Source organism: Bos indicus, chromosome 2, assembly GCF_029378745.1.
Source record: "Bos indicus isolate NIAB-ARS_2022 breed Sahiwal x Tharparkar chromosome 2, NIAB-ARS_B.indTharparkar_mat_pri_1.0, whole genome shotgun sequence".
NCBI lineage: Eukaryota > Metazoa > Chordata > Mammalia > Artiodactyla > Bovidae > Bos > Bos indicus.
In genome coordinates this window covers 24,059,371-24,075,723 of record NC_091761.1, presented here as the reverse complement: position 1 = coordinate 24,075,723, position 16,353 = coordinate 24,059,371, and the positions used below count along the sequence as shown (strand labels likewise).

Sequence of the window (16,353 nt, the reverse complement as noted above, 5' to 3'; positions counted from 1 at the left end):
AGTAGTCTGGCTGGGCCTGAGGATCTGCATTCCTGACACCACACAGGAGAAGCTGCTGTTGATCTAGAGGCCTTTTTGGAATTTAAGCAGCAGACTGTTGAAGAGGGAGTCAGTTTAGGTCCTTCTGCAGGGTTGGCTGCCCTCCTGTGTCGTAGTCTTGTGAGTTCTTGAAATGCAGTGAAACTGATTCTTAACGCTTCTCTGAGGTTTTGACTTATTCTCGAGCTCCCCCACGTGGCCCAAAGGAAATGTAGCTTTAAAAATTGTTCATAGTAATGGGCAGGAAAGGACAGCTTGATTTGAAACTTCATAAGTCAGAATGTACGTTGCCAGGAAATATGAAGGAAAACCATGGCAATGAGAAAAAATGTTCTAAGAGGAATTAAAATATATCAAAAACAAACTCAGTGTACTTATAGCTGTGTTGTGTATGAGTACGTTTTAAGTTCCTGTGATTTTGTTGATTTCATCTAGCCATTGTGGGCACTCTGGAGGCTGAAAAGGAAAGAAGAAAATCTGGGCTGTCGTCAAGAGTTCAGTTTCGAAACCAAGGTTCTGAGCCCAAGTATTCGCAAGAGCTCACTCTGAATAGACAGAAACAGAAGGCGTGCATGGAGGAAACCCTCTGGCTCCAGGTGAGGGCCGCAGGCAGATCAGTTCTGTCATGCAGGTACATGGTCACAAGTGTAGATGTGACCTTTTATATAAATACTAGCAACACATTATCCAGGACAAAGGAAAGCATTGTTTTGGAGTTCTCTGGTAGTGTTTATAGCAGGCTTCAACTGTGTCTCTGCATTCTTTTCAGGAAAACATCAGAGATAAACTGCGTCCCATTCCCATAACTGCTTCAGTGGAGATCCAGGAGCCAAGCACTCGGAGGCGAGTGAATTCGCTTCCAGAAGTTCTCCCAATTCTAAATTCAAATGAACCCAAGTTTGTTCATACAGATGTAAGTATTTCTGATTTTCATTTTACTAACTGTTTTCCATTTTATTATGCTAAATCAAACATCTCCGAAGGCAATAGACTAGTGACTGATTTGCCCTAAAGGCCATTCCTTTGTATATTAAATAAGCTTTTTAATATATGTATAGTTTGGAGAAAATTTGCGTCCCAAGTAAACAATGGATATAGAAACCTACAGAATACAATTTGGAGATGAGAGTTGTTTTTCTTAATAATTTCTGGTCATTGAGACTTACTGAGACTATAATTGACAAAACTTATTATTCTCATGAGCTTCCCTGGTGGCTGAGATGGTAAAGAATCCACCTGCAATGCGGGAGACCTGGGTTTGATCCCTGGGTTGGGAAGATCCCCTGGAGGAGGGCATGGCAACCTACTCCAGTATTCTTGTCTGGAGAATCCCCATGGACAGAGGAGCCTGGTGGGCTATAGTCCGTGGGGTTGCAGGTGGGCTATAGTCCTTGGGGTTGCAAAGAGTCAGACACAACTGAAATATATGAGAATGAAATAGTCAAAATTTAGTGTCTAATGTAGCCTATGTAATCTTAGGAAGTAAAATTTATATGGTGTGCCTTTCTGTATACCTCTTATTGAAGTGGTGGGTGTTTGTTTGCTAGGGTTTAGGATGCCTGCATCTGCAGGATTAGGCTGGGGACCGGTGACATCTTGATTTAATGTTTTATACTTGTCAAAATATAGTTGGTAGTGGAGTGTCCGCTCTGAGGCACTGGTTCTGGTGGCCCACTGACGAAGCTTTTCATGAATGAGTTAGGCTCATGCCTACACGTGCACATCGCAGTATTTGTTGCCATCAAGTGTAGTTCCTTATGTGCTTTTCAGTACACTTTCAATGTCACTTGCGCAGTCACTAAGTCATGTCCATGGGCTGCAGCCCGTCAGGCTCCTCTGTCTGCCACTGTCTCCCAGAGTTTGTTCAAATTCGTGTCCATTGAGTTAGTGATTCTGTCTAGCCATCTAGTCCTATGGTACCCCCTTCTTCTGTTGCCTTCAATCTTTCCCAGCATCAGGGTTTTTTCTAATGAGTCAGCTCTTTGCATCTTCGCATCAGGTGGCCAAAGTATTGGAGCTTCAGCATCAGTCCTTCCAGTGAATATTCAGGATTGATTTCCTTTAGGATTGGCTGGTTTGATCTCCTTGCTGTCCAAGGGACTCTCAAGAGTCTTCTCCAGCACCACAATTTAAAAGCATGAGTTATTCAGTGCTCAGCCTTCTTTATGATCCAGCTGTCGCATCAGTACATGACTACTGGAAAAACCACAGCTTTGATTCTGTGTACCTTTGTTGGTGGAGTGATGTTTCTGCTTTCTAATACACTGACTAGGTTTGTCATAGCTTTTCTTCCAAGAAGCAAGTGTCTTTTAATTTCATGGCTGCAGTCTCCATCCACAGTGATTTTGGAACCCAAGAAAATAAAATGTGTCAGTGCTTGCACTTTTCCCCCTTCTATTTGCCACGAAGTGATGGGACCAGATGCCATGATCTTAGATTTTTTAAAGTTGAGTTTCAAGCCAACTTTTTCACTCTCCTCTTTCACCCTCATCAAGAGACTTTTTAGTTCCTCTTCACTTGCTATTATTAGAGCAGTATCATCTGCATATCTGAGATTGTTGATATTTCTCCTGACAATCTTGATTCTAGCTTCTAATTCATCCAGCCCGGCATTTCACATGATGCATTCTGCATATAAGTTAAATAAGCAAGGTCACAATATACAGTCTTGTTGTACTTGTCAATGTCACTTATTGTTACATTAATATTTCTTCTGTGTGTTCCCATATACACAAGCTCCATACTCATGTTAAACATAAAAAGCAAGAAGACCATTTTCCTAATTATTGATTAGTGTGATTATCAAGCATCCCTTAGGATAGTGCAAGATACTCTGCCCTTTGCTTTCCTAACCTTGAACTCTGTTTCCCCATCTGTGCAATGGGTCTCTGAACAGTATATGCGTCATAGTCCCTTGTGAGGATTGCATGAGTTTAAATACGTAGTCACGTGTTAGGTAGTACTGTCATTATTGTTGTTAATTCTTATAGTAACCCTGTGTAGCAGGGTGGTGGTATCCCCACGTCTCCTGTGTTGAAACCTAGACTATGAAAGATTAAGTGACTGGCCCAAAGCCACACAGCTGAGCCAGGCTTACTCTTTATTGTCCTATAGCATCTCACTGCCTTGGTCAAAGTGTTCTGAAAACACAGTTTCATTAAAGGACAGAGTGGGCGTTCGATGCAAAGTATGTTTGTAGTTTGAATTCTGCTATGGTAATTGTCACAATGGGAGATGAACTGTATGGAAACAGTCACCTATTTAGAGCCCTACATGGTGTAAATTACAATTTTGTTTTCCTACAGGTGCACTTCTTAAAAGAGGGATGTGGAGACGACAACATATGTAACAGCAACCTTAAGCTAGAGTATAAATTTTGTACCCGAGAAGGAAATCAGGACAAGTTTTCTTATTTACCAATGTAAGAATTGCGCTGTAGTACTAGCAAAAATGGAAAATGTCCCTGGGTTTGCAGTGGCTTTTTTTGAAGGGTTATTGCAAATCCATTGAGAACTTTGTTGTTTTCCTTTTTTTTTTTTATTGTAATAGTCACAAAGGTGTACCAGAACTAGTTCTAAAAGATCAGAAGGACATTGCTTTAGAAATAACAGTGACGAACAGCCCTTCTAACCCAAAGAATCCCACCAAAGATGGTGACGACGCTCACGAAGCTAAACTCATTGCCACTTTTCCAGACACTCTGACTTACTCTGCATATAGAGAACTGAGGGCTTTCCCTGTAAGTATTTTAAGAGACCAGCTCGGAGGGGAAAAAAAAAACAACATTGCCTGGTAAGTGAATTTTTTGTGATCTGGTCTGTTTTTCTACTACAGGAGAAGCAGTTGAGTTGTGTTGCCAACCAGAATGGCTCACAAGCAGACTGTGAGCTTGGGAATCCTTTTAAAAGAAATTCCAGTGTAGGTGATGCCTTTACATACTGTATTTTAATTTTTAAAATACCATTGCAGTGTCAATATGTTCAGCCTATGGTAACAGCTATTTCTGTTTCTTAGGTTACTTTTTATTTGATTTTAAGTACAACTGAGGTCACCTTTGACACCACAGATCTGGATATTAATCTGAAGTTGGAAACGTAAGAGATTCTTTCAACCTTCCATTCAGAATCATTTCGTGAAAACACAGCCAGTCAATGAATTGGCCTTTATCTAACTCATAAAAGGAGTGTAATTTAATGAGAAAACTGACTGTTACAATAAAACCCTATTGTTTCCCTTTCATTTTTTCAGAACAAGCAATCAAGATAATTTGGCTTCAATTACAGCTACAGCAAAAGTGGTTATTGAACTGCTTTTATCGGTCTCCGGGTAAGTGTTTGTGTTTAGCATAACAAATCAGTGTCTGAAAGAACCATTTAACAATTCTCACTAAAACTGGTGTTTTCTAATTTAACAGGGTTGCTAAACCTTCCCAGGTGTATTTTGGAGGTACAGTAGTTGGTGAGCAAGCGATGAAATCTGAAGAGGACGTGGGAAGTTTAATTGAGTACGAGTTCAGGGTAAGTGGTTGCAGTTGGCCCTTCCAGTCTGTGTATCAGAAGCTAACGTATGCTGTGTATGATCTTGAATATGTAGTTTTAATAAGTAACAATAAATAAGCATGATAAAGAGAGCTTGCCAGTTTTTAAACAGCATACTGGCTTAGTGTAAAAGTTGTCTTTCAGAATGGAGAACCACAACTTCATTCAACATAGGACTTTGTTCAGAATCAAATTCAGTTTGGTCTTTTTCTTCTTAGGGAGTTTTAATGTATTAATAATAATTGTGGTGTTGAGACAAAGAAATACTCGCTTTTTTTCTCCCCAGAGTCTGTCTATAAAACAAAAATCTCAAAATGCTATTTGGCTTTAGAATGTGTGAATGATTTATTTCTTCCTCTGTTATAAGATCATCTCTCTTATTGCTTATGGTTAATGTTCACTGACCTTTCCCAAGCAGTTTTGTGATGGTGAATGTGGGTTTGACGTGTACCCATAAGGAAGACTAATGACTGCTCTGACCCATTCCAAAGTAGGTGGTCACAGTGGCTCTTAAGTCCAGTCAAATGAACATGAGTGCAAGGTACAGAGGTGACTCACAACTCATACGCAGGTTCAGGTCTGTGGCTCAAATCACACTCCTGAAAGCATAGGGACTGTTGTTGAGGTGAAAGTCTGAAATAGCAAAAATGGGTCCACCCTTGACTCTAGGAGGATGAAGAGGTGGAATTCTCCTCTGAAAGCATCTCTTAGCTTTAGACAGAACTGTGACAGCTAGTGGGTGGTGGTGATTATGGCACCTATGCAGATGTGGCTGCAAAGAGGTCTGTGGGTTCTGGAGCAGTCTTTCATACAAACTCTTTTGATTTCTGTTGCACGGAGTTGCTCCCTGCCCCGTCCCCAGCTTGGACTCATGGGTTCATGGCTGCCAGAATGGCCCTCCTCTGGGTCTCTCAGGTGTTATCCCAGGCCCCCGCCCTGTGGTCAGGACAGAGGCAGCTTCATTTGCAGTACGTGGGGCTCCCCAGAAGCAGGTTATGACTGCACTGTCACCACAGTGGCTTTGTCACCTGCCAGGCAGAGTGGTTATAGAGCGAAACAAGAATACACGTGACTTCTCCCTGGGCGTTTTGAGAGCCTGGCAGATTCTGTTGCACACAAAAGTTGATCCCGGATTGAGGGAACAATTATTTCTCTTTGATCTTTTTTTCCCCCTATTTTTATTGACAAGAATCTTTAAACACAAATCTCTATTTTGGATGTCCTATCCAAAGTCCACTTTTGGAGCCTGTGCTTTTATTGTTGGATTATGCCAGATATTTTGGCTTTTTTTTCTTGGCAATAGGAACTGCTTAACTTAATTTTATGTTGAGAGAATTACACTGAGATAATACATATTATTTTCTAACAGGTAATTAACTTGGGCAAACCTCTTAAAAACCTCGGCACAGCAACCTTGAATATCCAGTGGCCAAAAGAAATTAGCAACGGCAAATGGTTGCTTTATTTGGTGAAAGTAGAATCAAAAGGATTGGAAAAAATAACTTGTGAGCCACAGGGTGAAATAAACTTCCTGAAACTAACGGTATGTTGATGCATCTGTCTCATGTCTCCATAGATGTTAATATAAGAGAAAGGGGAAATCATTGCTTGCCTTGGGAAACTGACATTCTGGCATGTTGAATTTTTTTTTCCTTTGGTGTCATAGTTTCTGTTTTGTTGTGAGTAACCAAGTCAGGCTGAGGATTTCTGCTGATTAGGGACCACTGTGGCATATAAGTCAGGGTCATTTTGTGCATGTTGAAGCAAATGACATTTTCTGAAGTTTGAAGGCCCAGTGTGACGTATAAGGACATGCCCTGGGGATGGGCCAGCCAATGTTAACTCCCAGTGGAATCAAGCATTACAGAACATACTGGCACCTTAGCAAGTGACCTTGAAGACTTTTCATTCTTTTTAAAATAGAAAATATTTATTGAGTACTTGTTAGGTCTCAAGCACCATGCTAAGCATTAGGTTTGCATTTTCTCATTTCATTCTCTTGATCGTCTGATGAGGTATTTTTCTCATCCCCACCATTTCAGAGATGAGGACATTGAAAATCAGAGAGATTAACCTTCTCAAAGTCACTCAGCAGTTATGAGGGCAGTGCATTCATGCACAGCCCTGCTTGTTTTCAAAGCCTGTACTGTTAACCTCTCTCTGTACTGCTCCACACTTAAGTAACTATCTAGTCTATCATTTTTGCTCCATTTTGATAAAGACTTGCTTTGTTATTGCAAGTCTGCTTCTTTTAAATTCTAAGGTGACTGGGTATGACCAGTGTTCATAGTTGGTGGTTTATATTCATCAACTTGGAGAAACAAGATGGTCCATTATTCCTAATCTTTAAGAGAAATGGCAGTTGATTTATTTATTTTTGCTTTTGCTGGGTCTTTGTTGCTGCTCATGGCTTTCTTCTAGTTGTGGTGAGCGGGGGCTACTCTTCCTTGCGCTGCGTGGGCTTCTCTTTGCAGCGGCTTCTCTTACTGTGGAGCACAGGCACATGGGCTCTCTGGTTGCAGTTGGCAGGCTCTAGAGCGTGGGCTCAGTGGTTGTGGTACATGCGCTTTAGTTGCTCTGAGGCATGTGAGATCTTCCCGGACCAGGGATTGGACCTGTGTCCCCTGCATTGGCAGGTGGATTCTTATCCATTGTACCACTGGGGAAGTCTGAAAAATGAAATTTTAAAGCATCTTCCTTGGCTTAGTTTTCAGTATTCTCCTTTGAATAAACCATGCTCGATCTTTTTCTACTTTCCCTTTTCCTCATTCCGTGTCACTCATTCAGGATGTGCTTACTTTTTACAGTTAGGTTAGGTACCGATCTGAGTGCTTAGGGGTAGAGGAATGAGATTGGTTCCTGATCTCAGGATGCTCACAGTTTGGTGAGGAGACAGCAGAACAAAGAAAGCCTTTGTCTCACTCTGAGTTTTAAGGTTGGAATGAAAGAAAATTACCTTGAAAAATAAAGTTGAAGTGAGGTTGGTAATTAACACTTTGTGATCTTACACTTCAATTATTTATGCACCTTGGTGCTGGCAGAAAGGTGAGGATTGTCAGTCGTGAATTTGGCACAATCTGGAAGGGTGTGCTCTGGAGATTTGTACAGTAATGCCACAAATTACACTTGGTGGAAGTATTTCAGATGTAATTCTTTTCAGGAGGCTCACAACTCAAGAAGGAAACGAGAAATTGCTGAAAGACAGACAGATGATGGCAGAAAATTTTCTTTATTTTCTGAAAGAAAATATCAGACCCTTGTGAGTATTTTTCAAGAGCTGTGAGTTTTCCAGGGGGTGGCGGGAAGGCCTTCCCCAGACCGTGGTGCTGTAAGTCCTGTTCTTCTTTTCTCCCCAGAACTGCAGCGTGAACGTGAACTGTGTGAACATCAAGTGCCCGCTGCGAGGGCTGGACAGCAAGGCCTCCGTGGTCCTGCGCTCGAGGTTATGGAACAGCACGTTTCTAGAGGTGTGACCCCCACCGCAGGCTGTGTCCCCCAAGCCGTCTGCCACCTGCTAGACCATTTCTCTTTTCACTCACGCTTTCACTCACTTTGTCTCCAAACAGGAATACTCCAAGATGAACTACTTGGACATTCTCGTGCGGGCTTCCATTGATGTCATTGCCGCCACCGAGAATATCAAGCTGCCCAACGCAGGCACTCAGGTTAGGATTCCACGGGCTTCACTTAGTTGCTCTCTCTCCTCCACCCCACGCCCATGGCCTGAGGACACGCTGTTCTGGACTCATGTCTCTCACGGCACTGATACTCCCTTTAAAGAGAAAGTAGGTCATGTCTTAAGGTGGTACCCACCCCAAGTTGTATTTCAGTAGAATCATGGAAGAAAGACGTGACTCGGGTCATCTCATTCTGCTGTGGATGGGACAGACTTGAGAGCTGTTGGCTCAAGGAGAGGAGGGGTGCACCTCCTAAGTCTAAAGATCCCACATCTTGTACCGCCTCTCATGCCAATGCCAATGTTGGCATACTCCTACTGATGGTAACCTCCCTGCGCTATGGGGGAGCTCTTGGCGTGTATGGCCAGTGGCAGTTATTAGAAACCATCTCTATATACGGATTGAGACTTGAATCTTCTAAGATCAGTTCCTGATTATGCCCCCTGGAACAAGTCCCAACATAAGTCCTCCTTCTCGGCCATGTAGCAGCCTTTGAAATAATTGAAGGAAATTGTCATGCTTTCTTGGACGTATCTCTCTTACTGTCTTCAAAGCTGACCACCCAGCTCTTCAATTATCTGTCCTGCCCGATGCAGCTGCACAGGTTCCAGATCTCTTCTCTTCCTGGGCCAGCTCCAGGAAGGAGAGCTGACGTGTGGTCTGCCTAGTTCAGCTTAACTTTACCTTCAACAGCCTCCCAGCTTCTGTTAGTTCAGCCTAAAATGTGGTCTTTAAATGGTTGCTGAAGATGGTTTGCATTTCTGGCAGCTACTATTTTTCTGTTTGTGTTCTACTGAAACTTCCAGGTGTTTTCATCTGAATGTGCTGTCAAACTATATTTCCCACATCACACCCTTGAGCAGTTTTTTAAAATGTAAATACACGCCTTTAAGTGCATCCTCACATCTTGTGTGGTTTACTTTTGATCTGTTGTTTGGGCTTACAGCGTAATTTTGAGTCTTGATCATTTATTCTCTGATAACTTTCTTTCCTTGCAAGCTTTATCTTTTTAAAACCAAGAAGCATGGGTGTTTTCATGCAGGTAATTAAGAAAACTGTTGACCAGGACTAGCAGCAGAAGCTTGTGTATAGTAAAGGGTTCCTAGTTGCGGGGGGGGGGGGGGTCTGGCCCCATAGGGACTTGTATCAGGCTCTGAAAGTAAATGACTGCAGGTCACAGGTGGGAGTGTTTTGCAAAAGAGCGTGATTGGAGAAGAATGACTGTCCTAAAGCTGATCTACTGATGTACTTAAGGCAAATGTCTAGGCTTCAGTCCTTTGACCAGCTGAAATCCAGTGTGTCTCCCTGATGACCTTGGTTTCTGGAATATAGTGACCCTTAATTAAAATTTACCATCTCAACTAGAATACAAACATTTGTCTGGGCAAGTGCTAAATGGGGCAGGATGCTGGGGCATGTGGTGTAAACCGGGACTGTCCCATACTTAACCGGGATGTACCCTCACCTTGACCTTATGTTGTCTTTGCAGGTTACTCCTACCTTTCTACATCTTTTTAAAAATTTTAAATTTAATTTAATTTTTAGGGGGCACTGAGTCTTCCTTGTGCGCAGGCTTGTTGTGGCATGTGGGCTCAGTTGCCCCTTGGCATGTGGGATCTTAGTTCCCCAACCAGGGATTGAACCCATATCCTGTGCTTTGGAAAGCAAATTCTTAACCACTGGACCACCAGGGAAGTTCCTCTACCTTTACTAATAAGGCATCATAAGGACTGTCAGACCACACCCTTCCTGAGAATCCTTTCTCTGCCTCTCTGACTAAAGGCAGTTGCTATAACTTTATGTAGCTTTAATCAGCAATCCTGAGATTCACTGAGCTTCAAAGAGAAGAAAACTTTAGAGGGAAGAAACTAATATTAATAAAGCACTAATTAAATGTCTGCCATCTACTAGATGCTTTACCCATACACTATCATTTAAACTGCAGGAGAATGCCAAGGTAGACATTGTACCCACTTTCCAAAAAAGGAAGCAGGCATAGACAGGGGATGTCATTTGGGGTCCTGGATTGAAATCTATGCCATTCTGGCTTCTGGGCCGCTATTCTTTGACTCTGTAATACTTGCTCCCCATTAAGTCCCCAAATCTCAAGTTCAGATGAGAAAACTTGAGTCCAGGGAAGGTTGTCTGTCCCCCAGGGTCACAGGACCAGCATGTGGGGTAGAGGTAAGACCAGACCTTGGGCTTATGACTTCTCATCAAGTGCTCTTGTTTTCTTGAAGATGATGGAACTGAAGGCCATGGTGTCTAGACAATGAGGTTCTCTTGGGCATTTCATGTTCTCAGGGCTTTCAGAGCCCATGCCTACTAATGGGAATTGGAATCTTTGCTATACTGCTACTTTATTTATTTAATAATTGGTAGATTTGAAAATGGATTAGTCTCATATCTGGAACCCATTTCTTTTTAAAACAGAGACTTTTTAATTTCTAGTCTTCTGTTACCTTTTCTATTAACTGATGTCTGAGATATAATAGCTCAGTTGTCATATCTACATGTTTCTTTAGAATTTTAAGGTGCAGTTTGGGGGTGTGGTCTAAAGTTTTCAAACTTAATTCAAGTGTCAAAATGCCTTCATTTTTTATTTCCTCACTTACTGAGGGTTTCAATTTCATTTTTATCTTGATTCTCTGTCTTTTCCAGTGTCTAGATTATTTTTCTTTGGACATGAAGCAAAGGAGGTTGAATAATTCAGCCTTGTCTTTTGGTCTTAATGTTGATATGTTTTCCCATTGCTTTTACTCTAATCCTGGCTTTAAAAAGATAAAAAAATCTTTGTTTCCTTATAACCCAACCAATTTTAAGAGTTTTGTGTTCAATTCTTTTTTAAAATATTTATTTTTTTATTGAAGGATAATTACTTTACATAATTGTGTTGGTTTCTGCCAAACATTAACATGAATCAGTCATAGGTATACATATGTTCTCTCCCTCTTGAACCTCCCTCCCACCTGTGTTCATTTCTTAATAAAACACATTTAAGATATTGTTAAAAGAAAAGTCAGGGAGAGCTGGTCACCCAACTGAACCAGATAAGATGGTTACTAAAATTTTAGCAGCAATTAAATTGATCCAGTTAACAAGCCAATTAACCATGGATGTACTGCAGCAGTGCCAGAGAAGCCTTCCTCACAAAAGTGCTAGAGAAGCAAAATTGAATAAGATAGTGTCAATTGTTAAGAATTTCATGGTCTAGGAGACAGTGAGTGGGGCTTGCCACGTGGTGCAGTGGTAAAGAATCCACCTGCCAATGTAGGAGACACAAGAGATTCAGGTTCAACCCCTGGGTCAGGAAGATCCCCTGGAGTTGGAAACGGCAACCCACTCCAGTATTCTTGCCTGGAAAATTCCATGGACAGAGAAGCCTGTGGGCCACAGTCCATGGGGTCCCAAAGAGTCAGACATGACTGAATGAACACAGGAGAGAGTGAACCAGGAGAGATTTGTTGAATTCAGCCAAGGAAGGAGGAAGTTTCTTACCGGTTGTACTTACATATCCCCACTTCATTCCTTCCCAAAGAAAGGCAATGCCAAAGAATGTTCAAACTACTGCACAATTGCACTAATCTCACACACTAGTAAAGTAATGCTCAACATTCTCCAAGCCAGGCTTCAGCAATATGAACTTCTAGATGTTCAAGCTGGTTTTAGAAAAGGCAGAGGAACCAGAGGTCAAATTGCCAACATCCGCTGGATCATCAAAAAAGCAAGAGTTCCAGAAAAACATCTATTTTTGCTTTATTGACTGTGCCAAAGCCTTTGACTGTGTGGATCACAATAAACTGTGGAAAATTCTGAAAGAGATGGAAATACCAGACTACCTGACCTGCCTCTTGAGAAACCTGTATGCAGGTCAGGAAGCAACATGGAACAACAGACTGGTTCCAAATAGGAAAAGGAGTACGTCAAGGCTGTATATTGTCACCCTGCTTATTTAACTTCTATGCAGAGTACATCATGAGAAACGCTGGACTGGAAGAAGCACAAGCTGGAATCAAGATTGCCGGGAGAAATACCAATAATTTCAGATACGCAGATGACACCACCCTTATGGCAGAAAGTGAAGAGGAACTAAAGAGCCTCTTGATGAAAGTGAAAGAGGAGAGTGAAGAAGTTGGCTTAAAGCTCAGCATTCAGAAAACAAAGATTATGGCATCCAGTCCTATCACTTCATGGCAAATAGATGGGGAAACAGTGGGAGCAGTGGCTGACTTTATTTTGGGGGGCTCCAGAATCACTGCAGATGGTGATTGCAGCCATGAAATTAAAAGACGCTTACTTCTTGGAAGGAAAGTTATGACCAACCTAGACAGCATATTCAAAAGCAGAGACATTACTTTGTCAACAAAGGTCCGTCTAGTCAAGGGTATGGTTTTTCCAGTGGTCATGTATGGATGTGAGAGTTGGAATATAAAGAAAGCTGAGCACTGAAAAATTGATGCTTTTGAACTGTGGTGCTGGAGAAGACTCTTGGACTGCAAGGAGATGCAACCAGTCCATCCTAAAGGAGATCAGTCCTGGGTGTTCATTGGAAGGACTGATGTTGAAGCTGAAACTCCAATACTTTGGCCACCTGATGTGAAGAGCTGACTCATCTGAAAAGACCCTGATGCTGGGAAAGATTGAGGGCAGGAGGAGAAGGGGATGACAGAGGATGAGATGGTTGGATGGCATCACCGACTCAATGGACATGGGTTTTGGTAGACTCCGGGAGTTGGTAATGGACAGGGAGGCCTGGCATGCAGCAGTTCATGGGATCACAAAGAGTTGGACACGACTGAGCGACTAAACTGAACTTCATTCCTAAGGAATAGGAAGAGAGTGGGTAAACTTCCTGCCTGCCAAAAATGAGAAAGAGTGTGATAAGTGGAAGTAGGCATGTTATTCTTCAGGGTGGAGGAGATTTTCATTTTTTGGTTCTAAATTCAGAGAAGGACTTGAGATGTGGATTCTTCTATAAGATGAATTTCTAATATGAAGAATACTCACTAAGGGGATGGTTTCCTTAATAGTTTTGTAAAAGATAACAAAAATACTTTCACTGGGTGAGTATCTTATACTAAAGTTCAATGAGAGTGGAGTGTATTACATTAAAGAGTGATTTAGGGAAACAGCTTTGGCTGGGGGAAAGCTCATGTGGTCTCAGCACTCCTCACTGGTGATGGAATTTAATGCATCAGCAGAATTAAACCCTTTTCCTCTGGACACATGATGGATGAGGTTCACATGCACAGGTCATCCCTGTGGAAATGCCTAGATTTTAATGCAAGCAAAACAATTTTTTTGTTTGTTTGTTTTTGAAGTTGGAGTAGTTTCTACTGGCCTGAACCTGTCATTTTTCATCAGTAATAGTTGCTGTGACGAGATGAGACAAGGTGTCCAGAGCTCTGGGAATCTCAGCTCATAGTTTGTCTGCCCCCTCCTGATTCTAAGGCCAGCTCCACTTCCCTCCTATTCTCAGTCCCAGCTGGGGAATGACTGTCAAAATGCACACGCACACACCACACAGAGTTGACAGTTTAAGGAAACAAACAATAAAGTCTTGCTGACCGGCCTCTTCCGCCTTCCTGCGGCGTGGCCTTACACACACACACACTGAGTTTGCAGAGCACATCCGAACCTTAAATGTGTGGTCCAGAGCCTAGCATTCGTCCTTAGTCTGATGCACAATGACTTGTTTTAGTTTCTAAAAGGCTCCAAGATCTGATTTGAATGGTAGCCAGACCTGGGGTTTAGAGCTCTCGGCTGAGTTCCTGCTTAAACTGCACCCGACTCCTAACCCCACAAAATAAAAAACTACCTTGTTCAGCCCTTATGGCTGTCGGATTGCAGCAGTTTTGGGGTGTGGTTTCCCTCTAAGAGCATCCATTTGAAAGACTGGTACCGTGGTGATAGGGCTGATTCCTCTGTCTGTGGACCAGTGTCTACTCTCCACTTCAAAAGGCTTCATCAGGGCTTATTGGTAAAAATGAGAATGGCCCTTCCAAGTCATCACCTTGCCCATGGATACTGTGTGGCTTGCCTGTGCTACATACTAGGGAAGCAGAGTTAAACGAGATAAAGCATGTGTGTGTGCATGCTGCTAAGTCGTGCCCGACTTTGTGCAACCCCATGGACTGTAGCCCGCCGGGCTCCTCTGTCCTTGGAATTCTCCAGGCAAGAATACTGGAGTGGGACCTGTTCCCTTCTACAGGGGGTCTTCTGGACCCAAGGATTTAACCTGCATCTTTTGTGTTTCCTGTACTGGCAGAGGATTCTTGACCACTGTGCACCTTGGAAGCCAAGATAAAGCACAGGCTGGTGGAAGTAATCTTTTTAGTTTAGGATTGTCTGACTTAGCACTCATATCAACTATGTTATTTCTTTACTGGTCTCTCACCATTCTCTCTCCCCTACTTCATGGGTACCTCTCTGCTTCAACCAGTAATCTCAAGAAAGAGTTGTTTTAGCTTAAAGCTAGGACACCTGTGGAGGTGATGGTATTCCAGTTGAGCTATTTCAAATCCTGAAAGATGATGCTGTGAAAGTATTGCAGTCAATATGCCAGCAAATGTGGAAAACTCAGCAGTGGCCACAGGACTGGAAAAGGTCAGTTTTCATTCCAATCCCAAAGAAAGGCAATGCCAAAGAATGCTCAAACTACTGCACAGTTGCACTCAGCTCACACACTAGTAAAGTAATGCTCAAAATTCTCCAAGCCAGGCTTCAGCAATACATGAACCGTGAACTTCCTGATGTTCAAGCTGGTTTCAGAAAAAGCAGAAGAACCAGAGATCAAATTGCCAACATCCGCTGGATCATGGAAAAAGCAAGAGAGTTCCAGAAAAACATCTATTTCTGCTTTATTGACTATGCCAAAGCCTTTGACTGTGTGGATCACAATAAACTGTGGAAAATTCTGAAAGAGATGGGAATACCAGACCACCTGACCTGCCTCTTGAGAAACCTGTATGCAGGTCAGGAAGCAACAGTTAGAACTGGACATGGAACAACAGACTGGTTCCAAATAGGAAAAGGAGTACGTCAAGGCTGTATATTATCACCCTGCTTATTTAACTTCTACGCAGAGTACATCACGAGAAACGCTGGACTGGAAGAAACACAAGCTGGAATCAAGATTGCCGGGAGAAATATCGATAACCTCAGATATGCAGATGACACCACCCTTATGGCAGAAAGTGAAGAGGAACTCAAAAGCCTCTTGATGAAAGTGAAAGTGGAGAGTGAAAAAGTTGGCTTAAAGCTCAACATTCAGAAAACAAAGATCATGGCATTCGGTCCCATCACTTCATGGGAGATAGTTGGGGAAACAGTGGAAACAGTGTCAGACTTTATTTTTCTGGGCTCCAAAATCACTGCAGATGGTGACTGCAGCCATGAAATTAAAAGACGCTTACTCCTTGGAAGGAAAATTACGACCAACCTAGATAGCATATTCAAAAGCAGAGACATTTGCCAACAAAGGTCCGTCTAGTCAAGGCTATGGTTTTTCCTGTGGTCATGTATGGATGTGAGAGCTGGACTGTGAAGGAGGCTGAGCGCCGAAAAATTGATGCTTTTGAACCGTGGTGTTGAAGACTCTTGAGAGTCCCTTGGACTGCAAGGAGATCCCAACTGGTCCATTCTGAAAGAGATCAGCCCTGGGATTTCTTTGGAGGGAATGGTGCTGAAGCTGAAACTCCAGTACTTTGGCCACCTCATGTGAAGAGTTGACTCATTGGAAAAGACTCTGATGCTGGGAGGGACTGGGGGCAGGAGGAGAAGGGGACAACAGAGGATGAGATGGCTGGATGGCATCACTGACTCGATGGATGTGGGTCCTGGTGAACTCTGGGAGTTGGTGATGGACAGGGAGGCCTGGCGTGCTGCGATTCATGGGGTCACAAAGAGTCGGACACAATTGAGCGACTGAACTGAGGACACCTGTTGGGGAAAGGGGAGGCAAGAGGAAGTGAGTCAGGAGGCCCTCCCCTGGGCTGAGAGCTTAAGTGAAACTTCATTGAGACCATAACAGGAAACATAGTAGCTGATAAAGGTTGTTTATGCGGTTAGAGTTTAGAAAACTCTTAATGTGAATTCTG

The 16,353-nt window shown here is 42.6% G+C and overlaps 1 protein-coding gene across 2 annotated transcripts in view; it reads left to right on the top strand.

Moving 5' to 3' along the window:
* The window catches only part of ITGA6 (integrin subunit alpha 6), an 87,797-nt gene that overhangs the window by 62,853 nt on the left and 8,591 nt on the right, over nt 1–16,353 (top strand). For both annotated transcript variants that reach the window (XM_019970831.2, XM_019970839.2), the window contains exons 12-23: nt 475–635; nt 809–952; nt 3,345–3,460; nt 3,589–3,778; nt 3,874–3,957; nt 4,054–4,133; nt 4,288–4,365; nt 4,454–4,556; nt 5,947–6,120; nt 7,738–7,836; nt 7,934–8,044; nt 8,144–8,242. In XM_019970831.2, the coding sequence (XP_019826390.2) occupies nt 475–635; nt 809–952; nt 3,345–3,460; nt 3,589–3,778; nt 3,874–3,957; nt 4,054–4,133; nt 4,288–4,365; nt 4,454–4,556; nt 5,947–6,120; nt 7,738–7,836; nt 7,934–8,044; nt 8,144–8,242 (1,439 nt within the window). The remainder of the gene's footprint in view (nt 1–474; nt 636–808; nt 953–3,344; nt 3,461–3,588; nt 3,779–3,873; nt 3,958–4,053; nt 4,134–4,287; nt 4,366–4,453; nt 4,557–5,946; nt 6,121–7,737; nt 7,837–7,933; nt 8,045–8,143; nt 8,243–16,353) is intronic.